Source organism: Microchirus variegatus (assembly GCF_963457635.1).
Source record: "Microchirus variegatus genome assembly, chromosome: 4".
Lineage (NCBI taxonomy): Eukaryota > Metazoa > Chordata > Actinopteri > Pleuronectiformes > Soleidae > Microchirus > Microchirus variegatus.
In genome coordinates, this window is record NC_139805.1 from 37,476,417 (window position 1) to 37,493,847 (window position 17,431).

The window sequence follows — 17,431 nt, forward strand, 5'->3', positions numbered from 1 at the left end:
TGGGTGGAGGTGGTTACGGGGGGAGGGTGGAGTCAGGAGGGTGACCTGGGTGGAGGTGGTTACAGGGGGAGGGTGGAGTCAGGAGGATGACCTGGGTGGAGGTGGTTACGGGGGGAGGGTGGAGTCAGGAGGGTGACCTGGGTGGAGGTGGTTACAGGGGGAGGGTGGAGTCAGGAGGATGACCTGGGTGGAGGTGGTTACGGGGGGAGGGTGGAGTCAGGAGGGTGACCTGGGTGGAGGTGGTTACAGGGGGAGGGTGGAGTCAGGAGGGTGACCTGGGTGGAGGTGGTTACAGGGGGAGGGTGGAGTCAGGAGGATGACCTGGGTGGAGGTGGTTACGGGGGGAGGGTGGAGTCAGGAGGGTGACCTGGGTGGAGGTGGTTACAGGGGGAGGGTGGAGTCAGGAGGATGACCTGGGTGGAGGTGGTTACGGGGGGAGGGTGGAGTCAGGAGGGTGACCTGGGTGGAGGTGGTTACAGGGGGAGGGTGGAGTCAGGAGGATGACCTGGGTGGAGGTGGTTACGGGGGGAGGGTGGAGTCAGGAGGGTGACCTGGGTGGAGGTGGTTACAGGGGGAGGGTGGAGTCAGGAGGGTGACCTGGGTGGAGGTGGTTACAGGGGGAGGGTGGAGTCAGGAGGGTGACCTGGGTGGAGGTGGTTACAGGGGGAGGGTGGAGTCAGGAGGGTGACCTGGGTGGAGGTGGTTACAGGGGGAGGGTGGAGTCAGGAGGATGACCTGGGTGGAGGTGGTTACGGGGGGAGGGTGGAGTCAGGAGGGTGACCTGGGTGGAGGTGGTTACAGGGGGAGGGTGGAGTCAGGAGGATGACCTGGGTGGAGGTGGTTACGGGGGGAGGGTGGAGTCAGGAGGGTGACCTGGGTGGAGGTGGTTACAGGGGGAGGGTGGAGTCAGGAGGGTGACCTGGGTGGAGGTGGTTACAGGGGGAGGGTGGAGTCAGGAGGGTGACCTGGGTGGAGGTGGTTACAGGGGGAGGGTGGAGTCAGGAGGGTGACCTGGGTGGAGGTGGTTACAGGGGGAGGGTGGAGTCAGGAGGATGACCTGGGTGGAGGTGGTTACGGGGGGAGGGTGGAGTCAGGAGGGTGACCTGGGTGGAGGTGGTTACAGGGGGAGGGTGGAGTCAGGAGGATGACCTGGGTGGAGGTGGTTACGGGGGGAGGGTGGAGTCAGGAGGGTGACCTGGGTGGAGGTGGTTACAGGGGGAGGGTGGAGTCAGGAGGATGACCTGGGTGGAGGTGGTTACGGGGGGAGGGTGGAGTCAGGAGGGTGACCTGGGTGGAGGTGGTTACAGGGGGAGGGTGGAGTCAGGAGGGTGACCTGGGTGGAGGTGGTTACAGGGGGAGGGTGGAGTCAGGAGGGTGACCTGGGTGGAGGTGGTTACAGGGGGAGGGTGGAGTCAGGAGGGTGACCTGGGTGGAGGTGGTTACGGGGGGAGGGTGGAGTCAGGAGGATGACCTGGGTGGAGGTGGTTACGGGGGGAGGGTGGAGTCAGGAGGGTGACCTGGGTGGAGGTGGTTACAGGGGGAGGGTGGAGTCAGGAGGATGACCTGGGTGGAGGTGGTTACGGGGGGAGGGTGGAGTCAGGAGGGTGACCTGGGTGGAGGTGGTTACAGGGGGAGGGTGGAGTCAGGAGGATGACCTGGGTGGAGGTGGTTACGGGGGGAGGGTGGAGTCAGGAGGGTGACCTGGGTGGAGGTGGTTACAGGGGGAGGGTGGAGTCAGGAGGGTGACCTGGGTGGAGGTGGTTACAGGGGGAGGGTGGGGTCGACGTGCATCGCCCAACGCTCCTGAGGGAACATCGACAACGTAGTGAAGAATGTCCTCCACAGTCATGTCAGCTGAGATATTAGCTCACAATCTGTCATCTACTCATCTGTGCTTCTCTGATGGAGACAACAAAAGTGGGTGGAGTTTAACGCAATCAGACGGCAACTTACTGCTGGTGATGGAGCGAGATTTTGGAATAAGTAGATTTTGGAACTTTAAGTAGATTTTAGGATTCTAAGTAGATTTTGGAACTTTAAGTAGATTTTGGAATTCTGAGTAGATTTTGGAATTTAAAGTAAATTTTTGAATGCTAAGTAGATTTTGGAACTTTAAGTAGATTTTGGAACTTAAGGTAGATTTTGGAATTATAAGTAGATTTTGGAATTTAAAGTAAATTTTTGAATGCTAAGTAGATTTTGGAACTTTAAGTACATTTTGGAAAGATAAGTACATTTTGGAAATAAGTACATTTTGGAATTCTGAGATTTTGGGACTTCAAGTAGATTTTGGAAATATAAGTAGATTTTGGAAAGATAAGTAGATTTTGGAACTTAAGGTACATTTTGGAATTATGAGTAGATTTTGGAATTTAAAGTAAATTTTTGAATGCTAAGTAGATTTTGGAACTTTAAGTAGATTTTGGAAAGATAAGTAGATTTTGGAATTCTGAGTAGAATTTTGAATGATAAGTAGATTTTGGAACTTGCAGATTTTGAAACTTTTTTGGAATTTTGGAATTTAAAGTAGATATTGGAATTGTGAGTAGATTTTGGAACTTTAAGTAGATTTTGGAACTTAAGGTAGATTTTTGAATTCTGAGTAGATTCTGGAATTATAAGTAGCTTTTGGAATTTAAAGTAAATTTTTGAATTCTAAGTAGATTTTGGAACTAAGTAGATTTTGGAACTAAGTAGATTTTGGAAAGATAAGTAGATTTTGGAACTTTAAGTAAATTTGGAACTGTAAGTAGATTTTGGAATTCTGAGTAGAATTTGGAATGATAAGTAGATTTTGGAACTCGCAGATTTTGGAACTTTGATTAAATTGTGGAATTTTAAGTAGATTTTGGAATTCTGAGTCGATTTTGGAACTAAAAGTAGAGTTTAGATTTATAAGTAGAATTTGGAACTTTAGATTTTAAATTATAAGTAGATTTTGGAACTTCTATTTTAGTCATGCCAGCTTGGATTAAAACAGAAAACACAGTGTCGTGATCAACTGTCTGTGCTTCTCTGATGGTGACAAAGAAAAGGGGGCGGAGTTTATGGCAGACGGACGGCGACTTACTGCTGGCGATGGAGCGGTTGTCCTCGGACAGCTCGTGGAAGAGCAGCATTTCCTGCTGAGCCAGCTCCAGACGCTGCTGCTTCACCAGGTACATCTCCTTCTTGGCTCTCAGGGCGTCCTGGGCCACCACCAGGTACTCCTTCAACATACGCTCCTGCTCCTGCCGCCATTGGGTCCGCGGGTTCTCGATCTGGGTGGTCTCTGAGGACGGGACGCGGCGAGCAGAGGTGTCGGAAAACAAAGACCGTGATTCTTACCCCCCAAAAAACTCTGAATCCATTCAAAACTTCAGAAAATCAGTTCATCTTAATTCATTTTGGACAACAACATATATATATATATATATATACATATACATATATATATACATACATATACATATATATATACATATATATATATATACACATATACATATATATATATATATATATATATATATATACATATACATATATATATATATATATATATATATATATATATATATACATATATACATATATATATATATATATATATATATATACACATATACATATATATATATATATACATATATATATATATATACATATACATATACATATATATATATATATACATATATATATATATATACATATACACACATACACGTGTGTATATATATATATATATACATATATATATATATACATATACATATATATATATATATATATATATATATATATATATATATATATATATATATATACATATATATATATATACACACACATATACATACACAAACACATGTGTACATATATATATACACAAACATACATGTGTATATATATACATATATAGCTACACATAGACATATACATGTGTATATAGATATAGATATATATATAGCTACACATAGACATATACGTGTGTGTATATATATATATATAGCTACACAAAGACATATACATGTGTATATAGATATATATAGCTACACAGACATATACATGTGTATATAGATATACATACATATGTACACACATACATACACATACACACATATATAGACATACAAATATATATACATACACACATATATATATATATATATACACTTTTTATGTCTTAAACAAGTATTCTCAATCAAAATTATGAATAAAATGAATATTAAATATTTGAAACAGGTCATCAAAAACTAAAATAAATTAACTTTAAGATGAAAAAATTTAGTTTTGAGAACACAAAAATACGTAATTTTTAATTGATTAATTTAAATTACGATTAATAAATAATACAGGGAAATAAATAACAGGAAACTGAAGTTTGTAAACCACTCACTCTCCCACACCAAAGCCCATGGAGAAAATCAGTGATTTTAGCTCACAGGGACACAGGAGCTGTTGGTCCTCTGCTGCCTCGTGTGGTCACTTTGTGTCACTGAGGTTAATCTGAACAAAGATTTTTCTAAGCTGAAGTGATCAAATCAGTCATTGTAAGTTAGTGATGGAGGCAGCAGTGGATCAACAACTCCTGTAAACTCCTGTGTCTCTGTGATGTTAAAATCACTGGTTTTCTCTATGGGCTTTGGTGTGGGAGCGTGAGTGGTTTACCAACTTTGGTCATGTGATATATACAGTAGATGTAGATCACTGCTAATACAGAGCTAACATGAGCTGATGTTGCCACGGTTACAACTAATCTGACACTTTAATCTGGAGGAGAACTTGACAACAAGTTAATAAACACAGAAATGTGGAGTTAAAGTTCTAGAAAAGGGTCAGAGGGCATGATGATGATGATGATGATGATGATGATGATGATGATGAGTGTGTACTCACTGTTGATGTGGTCGATGTAGTAAACGCCCACTTGCTGGTCGTAAACCTCCTCCCACCCGAGCGGCAGCTCGTCTCCAACGCAGTCGGCAAACGACAGAGGTTTAGTGATTCTGGAACGATTTAAGATCAACAACAGTGTCACTGTGACGTCTCACACACACACACACACACACACACACACACAAAAGCTCATACATATCATCCCTGAACTGTGACTAAAATCAACGTTAAATCAACATCAGTCAAATCGGAATGATTAGCATCAGCCATTTATTATTGTGGAGTTCCAAAAGTATTGGAATTTTAAGTAGATTTTGGAATTTTAAGTAGATTTTGGAATTATAAGTCGATTTTGGAACTTTAAGTCGATTTTGGAACTTTTAGTCGATTTTGGAATTTTAAGTCGATTTTGGAACTTTAAGTCGATTTTGGAACTTTTAGACGATTTTGGAACTTTAAGTAGATTTTGGAATTATAAGTAGATTTGATTTTTTGTAATCATAAGTAGATTTTGTAATCATAAGTAGATTTTGGAACTTTAAGTAGATTTGGTAATCTTAAGTAGATTTTGGAACTTTTAGCAGATTTTGGAACTTTAAGTAGATTTTGAAACTTTAAGTAGATTTTGGAACTTTGAGTAGATTTTGGAACTTAAAGTAGATTTTGGAACTTTAAGTAGATTTTGGAATTCTAAGTAGATTCTGGAATTTTAAGTAGATTTTGGAACTTTAAGCATATTTTGGAACTTTAAGTAGATTCTGGAATTTTAAGTAGATTTTGGAATCTTAAGCATATTTTGGAACTTTAAGTAGATTTTGGAATTCAAAGTAGATTTAAAAAAAAACACATGCACAGACGGTGTTTTTTCCTCTGACATCAGTTCTAGTTTGGCCTCAGTGACGACGACAGCGAACTATTGATCCACAGAACGTCAGAAAGTGTCGATCAGTGTTTGTCAAACTGTGGAAATGACGATGTCCTCAAATGTCTTTGGTTTTGTCCACAAACCAAAAATGTTTCAGTTCTTATGACAATGATTAATAATAAAATATAATAATAATTAAAATATGAATCGATGATGGAAACAGTCGACAGTGAAATAATTAATCCCGGATTAACCGTGGTGTCAGTTGGCCCCGCCCTGCTGAGGCGTGTCCAGACGTGGTCTAAATGTGCAGAGACGAGGACGTTGTTCTACTTATAGAGACCTATTTCTATTAGATTCTGCTCAGAATGGGAGACGTCTGTCAGTCTGTCGTCTTTCAGTCTGTCAGCTGCTCAGGGCCGGCCCTCACAGCGCCTCACTGAGGCTGGACAGAAGTCACATTCTTCCCAAAGTTGTTTTCATGTTTCTTTTTTATCACAGAAAGGAATTTTTAGGCCAACGACACTTGTGGCCTCTTTTATTGTTTGTTAGTTTGTTTGTTTGTTTTCCCAGAGCCTCAGCAGCAGCATCTGTTCTGACACTGGCTCACTCCTCTGAGCGCTGACCAGAGTGAACAACCAGGGTGAACAACCAGGGTGAGCAACCAGAGTGAGCAACCAGGGTGAACAACCAGGGTGAACAACCAGGGTGAACAACCAGGGTGAACAACCAGGGTGAACAACCAGGGTGAGCAACCAGAGTGAGCAACCAGAGTGAGCAACCAGGGTGAGCAACCAGGGTGAACAACCAGAGTGAGCAACCAGGGTGAACAACCAGGGTGAACAACCAGGGTGAGCAACCAGAGTGAGCAACCAGAGTGAGCAACCAGGGTGAACAACCAGGGTGAACAACCAGAGTGAGCAACCAGGGTGAACAACCAGGGTGAACAACCAGGGTGAAGAACAACCAGAGTGAACAACAACCAGAGTGAGCAACCAGGGTGAACAACCAGGGTGAAGAACAACCAGAGTGAACAACAACCAGAGTGAGCAACCAGGGTGAACAACCAGGGTGAACAACCAGGGTGAGCAACCAGAGTGAGCAACCAGGGTGAACAACCAGGGTGAACAACCAGGGTGAAGAACAACCAGGGTGAACAACCAGGGTGAACAACCAGGGTGAGTAACCAGAGTGAGCAACCAGGGTGAGCAACCAGGGTGAACAACCAGGGTGAGCAACCAGGGTGAGCAACCAGAGTGAGCAACCAGAGTGAGCAACCAGGGTGAACAACCAGGGTGAAGAACAACCAGAGTGAACAACAACCAGAGTGAACAACAACCAGAGTGAGCAACCAGGGTGAACAACCAGGGTGAACAACCAGGGTGAGCAACCAGAGTGAGCAACCAGAGTGAGCAACCAGGGTGAACAACCAGGGTGAAGAACAACCAGAGTGAACAACAACCAGAGTGAACAACAACCAGAGTGAGCAACCAGGGTGAACAACCAGGGTGAAGAACAACCAGAGTGAACAACAACCAGAGTGAGCAACCAGGGTGAACAACCAGGGTGAACAACCAGGGTGAGCAACCAGAGTGAGCAACCAGGGTGAACAACCAGGGTGAACAACCAGGGTGAAGAACAACCAGGGTGAACAACCAGGGTGAACAACCAGGGTGAGTAACCAGAGTGAGCAACCAGGGTGAGCAACCAGGGTGAACAACCAGGGTGAGCAACCAGGGTGAGCAACCAGAGTGAGCAACCAGAGTGAGCAACCAGGGTGAACAACCAGGGTGAAGAACAACCAGAGTGAACAACAACCAGAGTGAACAACAACCAGAGTGAGCAACCAGGGTGAACAACCAGGGTGAACAACCAGGGTGAGCAACCAGAGTGAGCAACCAGAGTGAGCAACCAGGGTGAACAACCAGGGTGAAGAACAACCAGAGTGAACAACAACCAGAGTGAACAACAACCAGAGTGAGCAACCAGGGTGAACAACCAGGGTGAACAACCAGGGTGAGCAACCAGAGTGAGCAACCAGAGTGAGCAACCAGGGTGAACAACCAGGGTGAACAACCAGGGTTAACAACCAGGGTGAGCAACCAGAGTGAGCAACCAGGGTGAACAACCAGGGTGAACAACCAGGGTGAACAACCAGGGTGAGCAACCAGGGTGAACAACCAGGGTGAAGAACAACCAGGGTGAACAACCAGGGTGAACAACCAGGGTGAACAACCAGGGTGAACAACAACCAGAGTGAACAACAACCACGGTGAACAACAACCAGGGTGAACAAGGAGCACAGGAGCTGCTGGTCTACTGCTGCCTCGTGTGGTCACTTTGTGTCACTGAAGTAAAACTGAATGTATTAACACATTAACATGTATGAACTAAGTGATGGAGGCAGGCTTTGGTGTGGGAGAGTGAGTGGTTTACAAACTTCAGTTTCCTGTTGGAAAAGTCTGTCTCACAGTGAAGATAAAGACGTGAACGTAGCGTAGCGACATCGTAGACTTAAACCGACAGATTGAGTTTATAAAGATTCACCAAAAACAAGACTCACGATCAACATTCAGCAGCAGCAGCAGACACATGGTGATTGTTATGATAGAGAAACAAAGGCTGACGTTAGGACGAGCAGAAGAGCTGAGTGACCAAACCCTGCAGCTCCACATGCCTTCACCGTGCTGCTGCAGATAGAAATATCCTCTGAGAGGGAGACAATCCAGGACGGCACACACAGATTATTCTAGAATTAGCAAATGTCTTTGACAACTAAATATATTTTTGCCAGTTAGTTGTGAGCCGACGACGCAGCAGCAGCAGCAGCCGTCGTCATCCACAGCTGAACATGCCTGTCATTCTGTCACCGTCTCGTTCTATTTCAGAGATCTGTCTCATTTTCTGTTTCCTCTCCGGCTGAAAGAGGATCCTGCGCAGCCACAGCTTACGTTTCAGATCCTTATAATTAACCACATTCGTTCGCTTTGGCCACAGACGCCTCATCAGTCAGATAAAATCACACAGTTCACTGCAGAACACGGTGTTATACTGAAACCGCGAGGTGTCCGATCACCAATACGCCAGCGACCTTGGCGAACCTGTTACCAAAGTTAAGCTAGCGAGGGTACGATACGAACATAATACAAACACTGTGCAACCTCATTAGGGACAAAGCAAATAATTTCATTTTCAATTGGCATTAGCGTAGCAAGATGTTGTGACTGTCGGGCAAGCTGATGGATAATGGAAATGATCCATTTGCCCTGATGCACTTTGACAGTGAGCTGACTTTAGTCTCAAAAACAAAAAGTATCTCGAAATGACTTGAAATTTACCATCATAATAGTCTGCATCGCCCTGAACAAGGATCTTTTGGAAATTTTTGGAAACCTCTTACGGAATAATTTTCATAAATTTTTGAAATTCAAGAAATTATCCATTTGCCCTGATGCACTTTGACAGTGAGCTGACTTTCTTCTCAAAACATTTTTTTTTAATCACGGAATGACTTGAAATTTACCATCATAATAGTCGGCATCGCCCTGAACAAGGATCAGTTGAAAATATTTGCTTCAGGAATAATTTTCATGAATTTTTGAAATTCAAGAAATAGTCCATTTGCCCTGATGCTGTTTGACAGTGAAAACATGAAAATATTCACATTTAAGAAGCTGAAAAATGACAGAAACTTGAAAATATTCACATTTATAAGCTGAAAAATGACAGAAACATGAAAATATTCACATTTAAGGAGCTGAAAAATAACAGAAACACGAAAATATTCACATTTAAGAAGCTGAAAAATGACAGAAACGTGAAAATATTCACATTTAAGAAGCTGAAAAATGACAGAAACGTGAAAATATTCACATTTAAGAAGCTGAAAAATGACAGAAACGTGAAAATATTCACATTTAAGAAGCTGAAAAATGACAGAAACTAGAAAATATTCACATTTAAGAAGCTGAAAAATGACAGAAACTAGAAAATATTCACATTTAAGAAGCTGAAAAATGACAGAAACATGAAAATATTCACATTTAAGAAGCTGAAAAATGACAGAAACACAAAAAATATTCATATTTAAGAAGCTGAAAAATGACAGAAACACGAAAATATTCACATTTAAGAAGCTGAAAAATGACAGAAACTAGAAAATATTCACATTTAAGAAGCTGAACAATGACAGAAACTAGAAAATATTCACATTTAAGAAGCTGAAAAATGACAGAAACGTGAAAATATTCACATTTAAGAAGCTGAAAAATGACAGAAACGTGAAAATATTCACATTTAAGAAGCTGAAAAATGACAGAAACATGAAAATATTCACATTTAAGAAGCTGAAAAATGACAGAAACTAGAAAAGCTGAACAGCTCGTTATTGTATCGTAGGTTTGGGAAACTGCTGGACATCAATAAACTAATCAACAGATACTTCGATAAAGAAAATAGTCTCTGTTTCACACTCCACCCACTATGAAAACAGCGAGTAAAAAGCTGAATAGAGTGGACGTGAAAGGAAGTCGACGCCTGTAACACTGACCGCTGCAGGAAGGCGGTCAGCGCGGGGTGAACGCTGCAGACCAGCGCATTGTCTGCTCGTGAAAAAGAAAACACAGCAGAGAATAATATGCAGCAAAATGACACCAGCATGTTCGCAAAAGAGCCATCATAATGAAAACACTGGTGGAAGCAGAAATCACAGCGGGGTCCAGCGCATGTGAATGAGCTCTCGGTGCTGGAAACACGGCTCGGCCTCTCCACAATAATTGAATTTGGTTTGCTTTGTGACCGAGTATAAAGGCCTCCCTTTGCCGAGCGGCAGGCCGGCCATGACTGTTGCATAACAGAGCTAATAAAGGAGGAGGTGGAGGAGGAGGAGGAGGAGGAGGTGGAGGAGGAGGAGGAGGAGGAGGCCTCCAGGGCCCGGGATGAAGACACGTGGGAACTGCCTCTGTTTCTGCTGCTTTCGTCTGGGGCCGCCAGCGAGTGAGCAGAGCAGAGCCCCCGGGGCATTAGCGTTAGCATGCCTAACATAACGCTCATTCCACAGAGGAGCGGAGCTTATGTGCAGGAGCTGACAGAAGACAGAACCATCCCGGCGTGAATGAATAATACCACCAAACACCGCGGGTATTCGTTAAGGCCAGAACAGAAATCTCATCACAGCTATCCGATCAGAACTGATGGAACTTGGGAGGTTTCTTGAATGCATCTCAAAGCTGCTCCTCCACAGGTTTTAGCCACTCTCTTTTAGCCAAATCTACAAAAAGTTTAAGACTACGATGTCTTTAAAACACGTTCACGTCTCTATCTACGCTGTGAGACGGACTTTTTCAACAGGAAACTGACGTTTGTAAACCACTCACTCTCCCTGCACCAAACCCCATAGAGAAAATCAGCGATTTTACAAGATTTTAACATCACAGCACACAGGAGTTGTTGATCCACTTGCTGCCTCCATCACTAACTTTAATTGTGTTATTTTTGCGAGAAAATCCTTTGTTTTGAATCACCTCAGTGACACAAAGTGACCACAAGAGGCAGCACCTTAACCAGCAGCTCTCTATGGGCTTTGGTGTGGGTTGTTTTGAGTGAAGAAAAACTGATTTTTGCAGCTTAACAAAAGACTCATCTATTAAAAATCAACGTCAATTTAAGTCTACGACATCTTAAGAACACATTCACGTCTTTATCTTCACTGTTAGACGGACTTCAACAACAGGAAACTGAGGTTTGTAAACCACTCACTCTCCCACACCAAAGCCCAAAGAGAAAATCAGTGATTTTAACATCACAGAGACACAGGAGTTCACAGGAGTTGTTGATCCACTGCTGCCTCCATCACTACGTTCAAATGTCTTATTTTGTAAGTTCGGCTTTCAAAATCCTGCATTTGGATTTACTTTATTGACACAAAGTGACCACACGAGGCAGCAGTAGACCAGCAGCGCCTGTGTCCTTGTGAGCTAAAATCACTGATATTCTCAAATCAAATCTCCGTCAGGTTGAGTCTACGATATCCTAAGATCACGTTCACCCATCAGCCATCAATCCAAAAGCCTGAACTCCATCATCTCTCCGCGACATTCTGCTTCTCAAACAGAGACGGAACAACTGACGCCGCGTTGTATCTGCAGTTACGTTAGCAGAATGTGATTTATCGTGAAGTCAGTGTCAGGTGGTGACAGACATTCCTCTGACCACGATGACTGTGATTTATCACTGAGCAGCAGCAGCAGCAGCAGCAGCAGCAGCAGAGAAAAAGCCCTCAGTTCCTCCTCAAACACTATCCGCTTCACCCAACAATGCTTCATCAACGGGCCGGAGGAAGGCGGGGGGGAGGAAATCAGGTTCCTCTTATCTAGATTACATGCGGCTACTACATTCCTGCTGCTGGAGTCAACGACAACAACGCTGCTTTTTAAAAGCGCCGCGCAACAGCAACAGACAGGGCTCACGCCTCACTGAGGACGACGTTTACGTCCGATACCTGACAGAACACGGAGCTACTCCATTACACTGCAGTAACTCTGCACGGCTCCACTCTGCCGATAGAAGCCGGTACCTGACGAGCTTCAGCTGAGCCCAAACTAAAGTGAGACGTCAACACACTGAAGGTCTGTGATTGGTCAGAGAGAGTCGTCACTGAAGAGTCATGAGCGCGACGTCAAAGACAACAATTTCCAACTGTAGATTAACAATACTACTTAAAGCTCCAAAATCTACTTAAAGTTCTGAAATCCACTAAAAGTTCCTAAATCTACTTAAAATTCCAAAATCCACTAAAAGTTCCAAAATCTACTTAAAGTTCCAAAATCTACTTAAAGTTCCAAACTACTTATGATTCCAAAATCTACTTAAAGTTCCAAAATCTACTTACGATTCCAAAATCTACTAATGATTCCAAAATCTACTTATGATTCCAAAATCTACTTAAAGTTACAAAATCTACTTAATGTTCCAAAATCTACGTAAAGTTCCTAAACCTACTTAAAGTTCCAAAATCTACTTACGATTCCAAAATCTACTTAATGTTCCAAAATCCACTAAAAGTTCCAAACTCTACTTAAAATTCCAAAATCCACTAAAAGTTCCAAAATCTATTTTAAGTTCCAAAATCTACCTAGCTCCAAAATCTACTTATGATTCCAAATCTGCTAAAAGTTCCAAACTACTTATGATTCCAAAATCTACTTAAAGTTCCAAAATCTACTTACGATTCCAAAATCTACTGATTCCAAAATCTACTAAAGATTCCAAAATCTACTTAATGTTCCAAAATCTACTTAAAGTTCCTAAATCCACTAAAAGTTCCAAAATCTACTTAAAATTCCAAAATCCACTAAAAGTTCCAAAATCTACTTAAAGTTCCAAAATCTACTTAAAGTTCCAAACTACTTATGATTCCAAAATCTACTTACGATTCCAAAATCTACTGATTCCAAAATCTACTAATGATTCCAAAATCTACTTAAAGTTCCAAAATCTACTTAAAGTTCCAAAATCTACTTAAAGTTCCAAACTACTTATGATTCCAAAATCTACTTAAAGTTCCAAAATCTACTTACGATTCCAAAATCTACTGATTCCAAAATCTACTAATGATTCCAAAATCTACTTAATGTTCCAAAATCTACTTAAAGTTCCAAAATCTACTTTAAGTTCCAAACTACTTATGATTCCAAAATCTACCAAAAGTTCCAAAATCTCCTTTATGAACCCACCAAATGAATCTCTATTAATCTGGACAATGTTTACACAACAGTTCCCTCAGAGTGTTGTTTTTGTGTATTTCTCTGTTTCCCTCCTCATCACACTGCAGCAGAATCATCAGCAGAATCATCAGCAGAATCATCATCAGCAGAATAATAATTCCCAGTAATCTCACAGAGCCAGGCTGTGAATGCCTCGTTGAGCCTGTTTCTGACTCGGTGAAATCCCAGTCCCCACAAAAAAAAAAAAAAAAAAAAAAAAGCTCATCTCTGCAGCTTTTCCCAGTGGCCCAGCGAGCATTCCTGGCATTCTTTCACAAGGATTTCTGGGAGTTGGAGTCCGGTCACGTGCTGCTGGAAGCCAGCGAAACAGACGCAGTAGAGCAGAGGGTGGTTTTGACATGGGCTGTGTTTGGGAAGGAAGGAAGGAAGGAAGGAAGGAAAAGGGCAGCTGGGAAACACCACGACTCTGTGTGATCCAGGAATGTTTCAGCTCATAAATCTGCTCAGGACTGAGATAATGAAGCGATGAAGAAGAGACCTGCAGACATCAATGATTTCATATATAAGTTTCAGACGTCAACTCTTCTCATCGGTCAAAAGACGCAACCGAAAACTGAATTTAACCACATGACAAAAGGCTCCACTCGTACTGCTGGTCCTCTGCTGCCTCGTGTGGTCACTTTGTGTCACTGAGGTCAATCTGAACAAATATTTTTTGAAGCCGAATTCACTAAAATAAGACATTGTACGTTAGTGATGGAGGCAGCAGATGATCAACAACTCCTGTGAACTCCTGTGTCTCTGTGATGTTAAAATCACTGGTTTACTCTATGGGCTTTGGTGTGGGGGAGTGAGTGGTTTAAAAACTTCCGTTTCCTGTTGTTAAAGTCTGTCTAACAGTGAAGATTAAGACGTGAGCGTGTTCTTAAAGATGTCGTAGACTTAAACTGACGAAGATTTTATAAGACAAATCTTTTGTTAAGCGGCTAAAATCGGTTTTTATTCACTCAAAAAGGAGCCACACCAAAGTCCATAGAGAAAATCAGCGATTTTAGCTCACGGGGAAACAGGAGCTGCTTGGTCTAATGCTGCCTCGTGTGGTCACTTTGTGTCACTTAAAAAAATATAACTTAAGACTTTCAAAAGCCGAATTCACTAAAATAAGGCATGTGAACTTAGGGATGGAGGCAGCAGTGGATCAACAACTCCTGTTAAAATCACTGATTTTCTCTATGGGCTTTGGTGTGGGAGAGTGAGCGACGATGAGGCGATTGTAAAACGACAACAAAAACAAGAATTCTAAATAAGATAACAGATAATTACAGAATATATCACGAGGTCCTGGAAAAAAATGGAAAGATGAACCTTTTGTGGCACTTCAAGATAAATCACTAGTTCGATATGTTGAAAATAATAATAATCATAATAATAATAAAGGATTTTTTTTTTTAAACTGTATATATTGCAAATGATTTGGTTTGGATTATTTAAGTTTGCCTAATTTCAACAAAGCGTTCAAATTGTCAAAACAGTAGTATTACACCATCTAAAGAAACAACCAGGTGTGTGTCAAAGCATGTGAAGAACTAGTTATAATATCACAATATTATTGTGATTCGCGTCTATTTTGGGCAGAGAAGGAGCCGTCGTTTTGTGTCGACACAACACAAAAAGCTTTTTAAAAAGTACATTTCAATGAATATCGAATTAAAATCTAGTGAATCGGGTTTATTTCGGTCCGGAAAATAGTGACAGGAAACTGTCACGTCGTGTTTACATTGCGAGGAGCCATTTTAAAGCACATTTAAGTGATTGGTGAATGAAAATAACAGTGAATCGGGATTATTTTGGTCAGAAAATCGTGACAAGATGTGTTCTCATTATAAAAAGGCCATTTTAAGGCACATTACAGCAATTATCGAATTTAAATATTGTAAATCCGGACTATTTGGTCCGAAAAACCGTGACAGGACACCGTCACGTTGTGTTTACATTGTGAGGAGCCATTTTAAAGCACATTTTTTTTAGTGATTATCGAATTAAAATATAGTGAATCTGGATTATTTTGGTCAAAAAAACGGGTTCTCATTATAAAAAGCCATTTTAAGGCACATTACAGCAATTATCAAAATTAAAATACTGTGAATCGGAACTATTTTTGTCCGAAAAATCGTGACAGGACACCGTCATGTCGTGTTTACATTGCGAGGAGCCATTTTAAAGCACAATTAAGTGAATATCGAATGAAAATATAGTGAATCGGCATCATTTTGGTCCGAATAATGGTGACAAGATGTATTGTCATTATAAAAGGCGATTTTAAGGCACATTACAGCGATTATCGAATTGAAATATTGTGAATCGGAACTATTTTGGTCCGAAAAATCGTGACAGGAAACCGTCACGTCGTGTTTACATTGCGAGGAGCCATTTTAAAGCACATTTAAGTGAATATCGAATGAAAATATAGTGAATCGGCATCATTTTGGTCATGACAAGATGTATTGTCACTATAAAAGGCGATTTTAAGGCACATTACAGCAATTATCAAATTAAAATATTGTGAATCGGGACTACTTTGGTCCGAAAAACCGCGACAGGACACTGTCACGTCGTGTTTACATTGCGAGGAGCCATTTTAAAGCACATTTAAGTGAATATCGAATGAAAATATAGTGAATCGGCATCATTTTGGTCCGAATAATGGTGACAAGCTGTATTGTCATTATAAAAGGCGATTTTAAGGCACATTACAGCAATTATCGAACTTAAATATTGTGAATCACGGTTATTTAGGTCAGAAAAATCATGACAGGACACGTCATGTCGTGTTTACATTATGTGTCGCCATTTTAAAGCATATTTAAGTGATTGGCAAATGAAAATAATAGTGAATCGGGATCATTTTGGTCCGAAGAATGGTGACAAGCTGTATTGTCACTATAAAAGGTGATTTTAAGGCACATTACAGCAATTATCGAACTTAAATATTGTGAATCGCGGTTATTTAGGTCAAAAAAATCGTGACAGGACACCGTCATGTCGTGTTTACATTATGTGTCGCCATTTTAAAGCATATTTAAGTGATTGGCAAATGAAAATAATAGTGAATCGGGATCATTTTGGTCCGAATAATGGTGACAAGCTGTATTGTCATTATAAAAGGTGATTTTAAGGCACATTACAGCAATTATCGAACTTAAATATTGTGAATCGCGGTTATTTTTGGGTCAGGATAATCGTGACAGCAACTTTTCATATCGTCCCATAACTCACTCAGTGTGTGTGCGTGTGTGTGTGTGTGTTCCCGGGCCTGTCACGTACCGATCTCTGGGGTCTATCCACGATGTTTGCCGGGTGTTGTGGTCGATGAAAAACACCCTGCCGTCGTAGTCCCGGGCTTCCTCCCAGCCCGCGGGCAGCGGCAGCTCCGAGCTCTCTCGCCGCTTCCCGCCGCTCACCCACGGCATAGCGTCGGGATGGTGAGAGGGCAGAAGCGGGCAGACGCCCCCCACCCTCTCCGCCGCCCCTGCCCCTGCTTTTTGTCCCCCCACCGAAAAAAGAGAGAACTCTTCGCCGTCTTCACCGCATTACGACGAACTCACTCAGTCCCTCGTCCGCGCAAAAGAAAATGGCCGCAGCGACGAAACTTTCCAGAACTTTCTCCGCGGGGTTTACATCCACTGTTTCTCCCGCGGTGAGGTGACTGAGAGCGGAGGAGGCGGCGGCGGCAGCAGCAGCGCGGCGGCGGCGGCGCTCTCACGGTCCTCGGTCCTCCATGTTCGCCTCCTCCACCATATTTCATTCCTCCGTGTCCATATTCGGCCGTAGCTCATTTGCATAACAGCGTGACGTAGCCAGCGGGGTGACCCGCCCCCTCCGTCCAATGAGAACGCAGCAGAGCTCAACACCTTCATCGAGCTCTGAAAAAGCGCTGCGAAAAACAACGACTCTGATGCCT

At 42.3% G+C, this 17,431-nt stretch overlaps 1 protein-coding gene across 1 annotated transcript in view; it reads right to left on the reverse strand.

The window, feature by feature from the left end:
• The window catches only part of wwc3 (WWC family member 3), a 42,205-nt gene extending 25,239 nt beyond the window's left edge, over positions 1–16,966 (reverse strand). Inside the window, exons 1-3 of the mRNA XM_083887974.1 lie at positions 16,795–16,966; positions 4,882–4,991; positions 3,071–3,271 (exon numbers count right to left, since the gene is read on the reverse strand). Coding sequence (XP_083744100.1) covers positions 3,071–3,271; positions 4,882–4,991; positions 16,795–16,940 — 457 coding nt within the window. The 5' untranslated portion in view covers positions 16,941–16,966. The remainder of the gene's footprint in view (positions 1–3,070; positions 3,272–4,881; positions 4,992–16,794) is intronic.
• Positions 16,967–17,431: the final 465 nt, after the last annotated feature.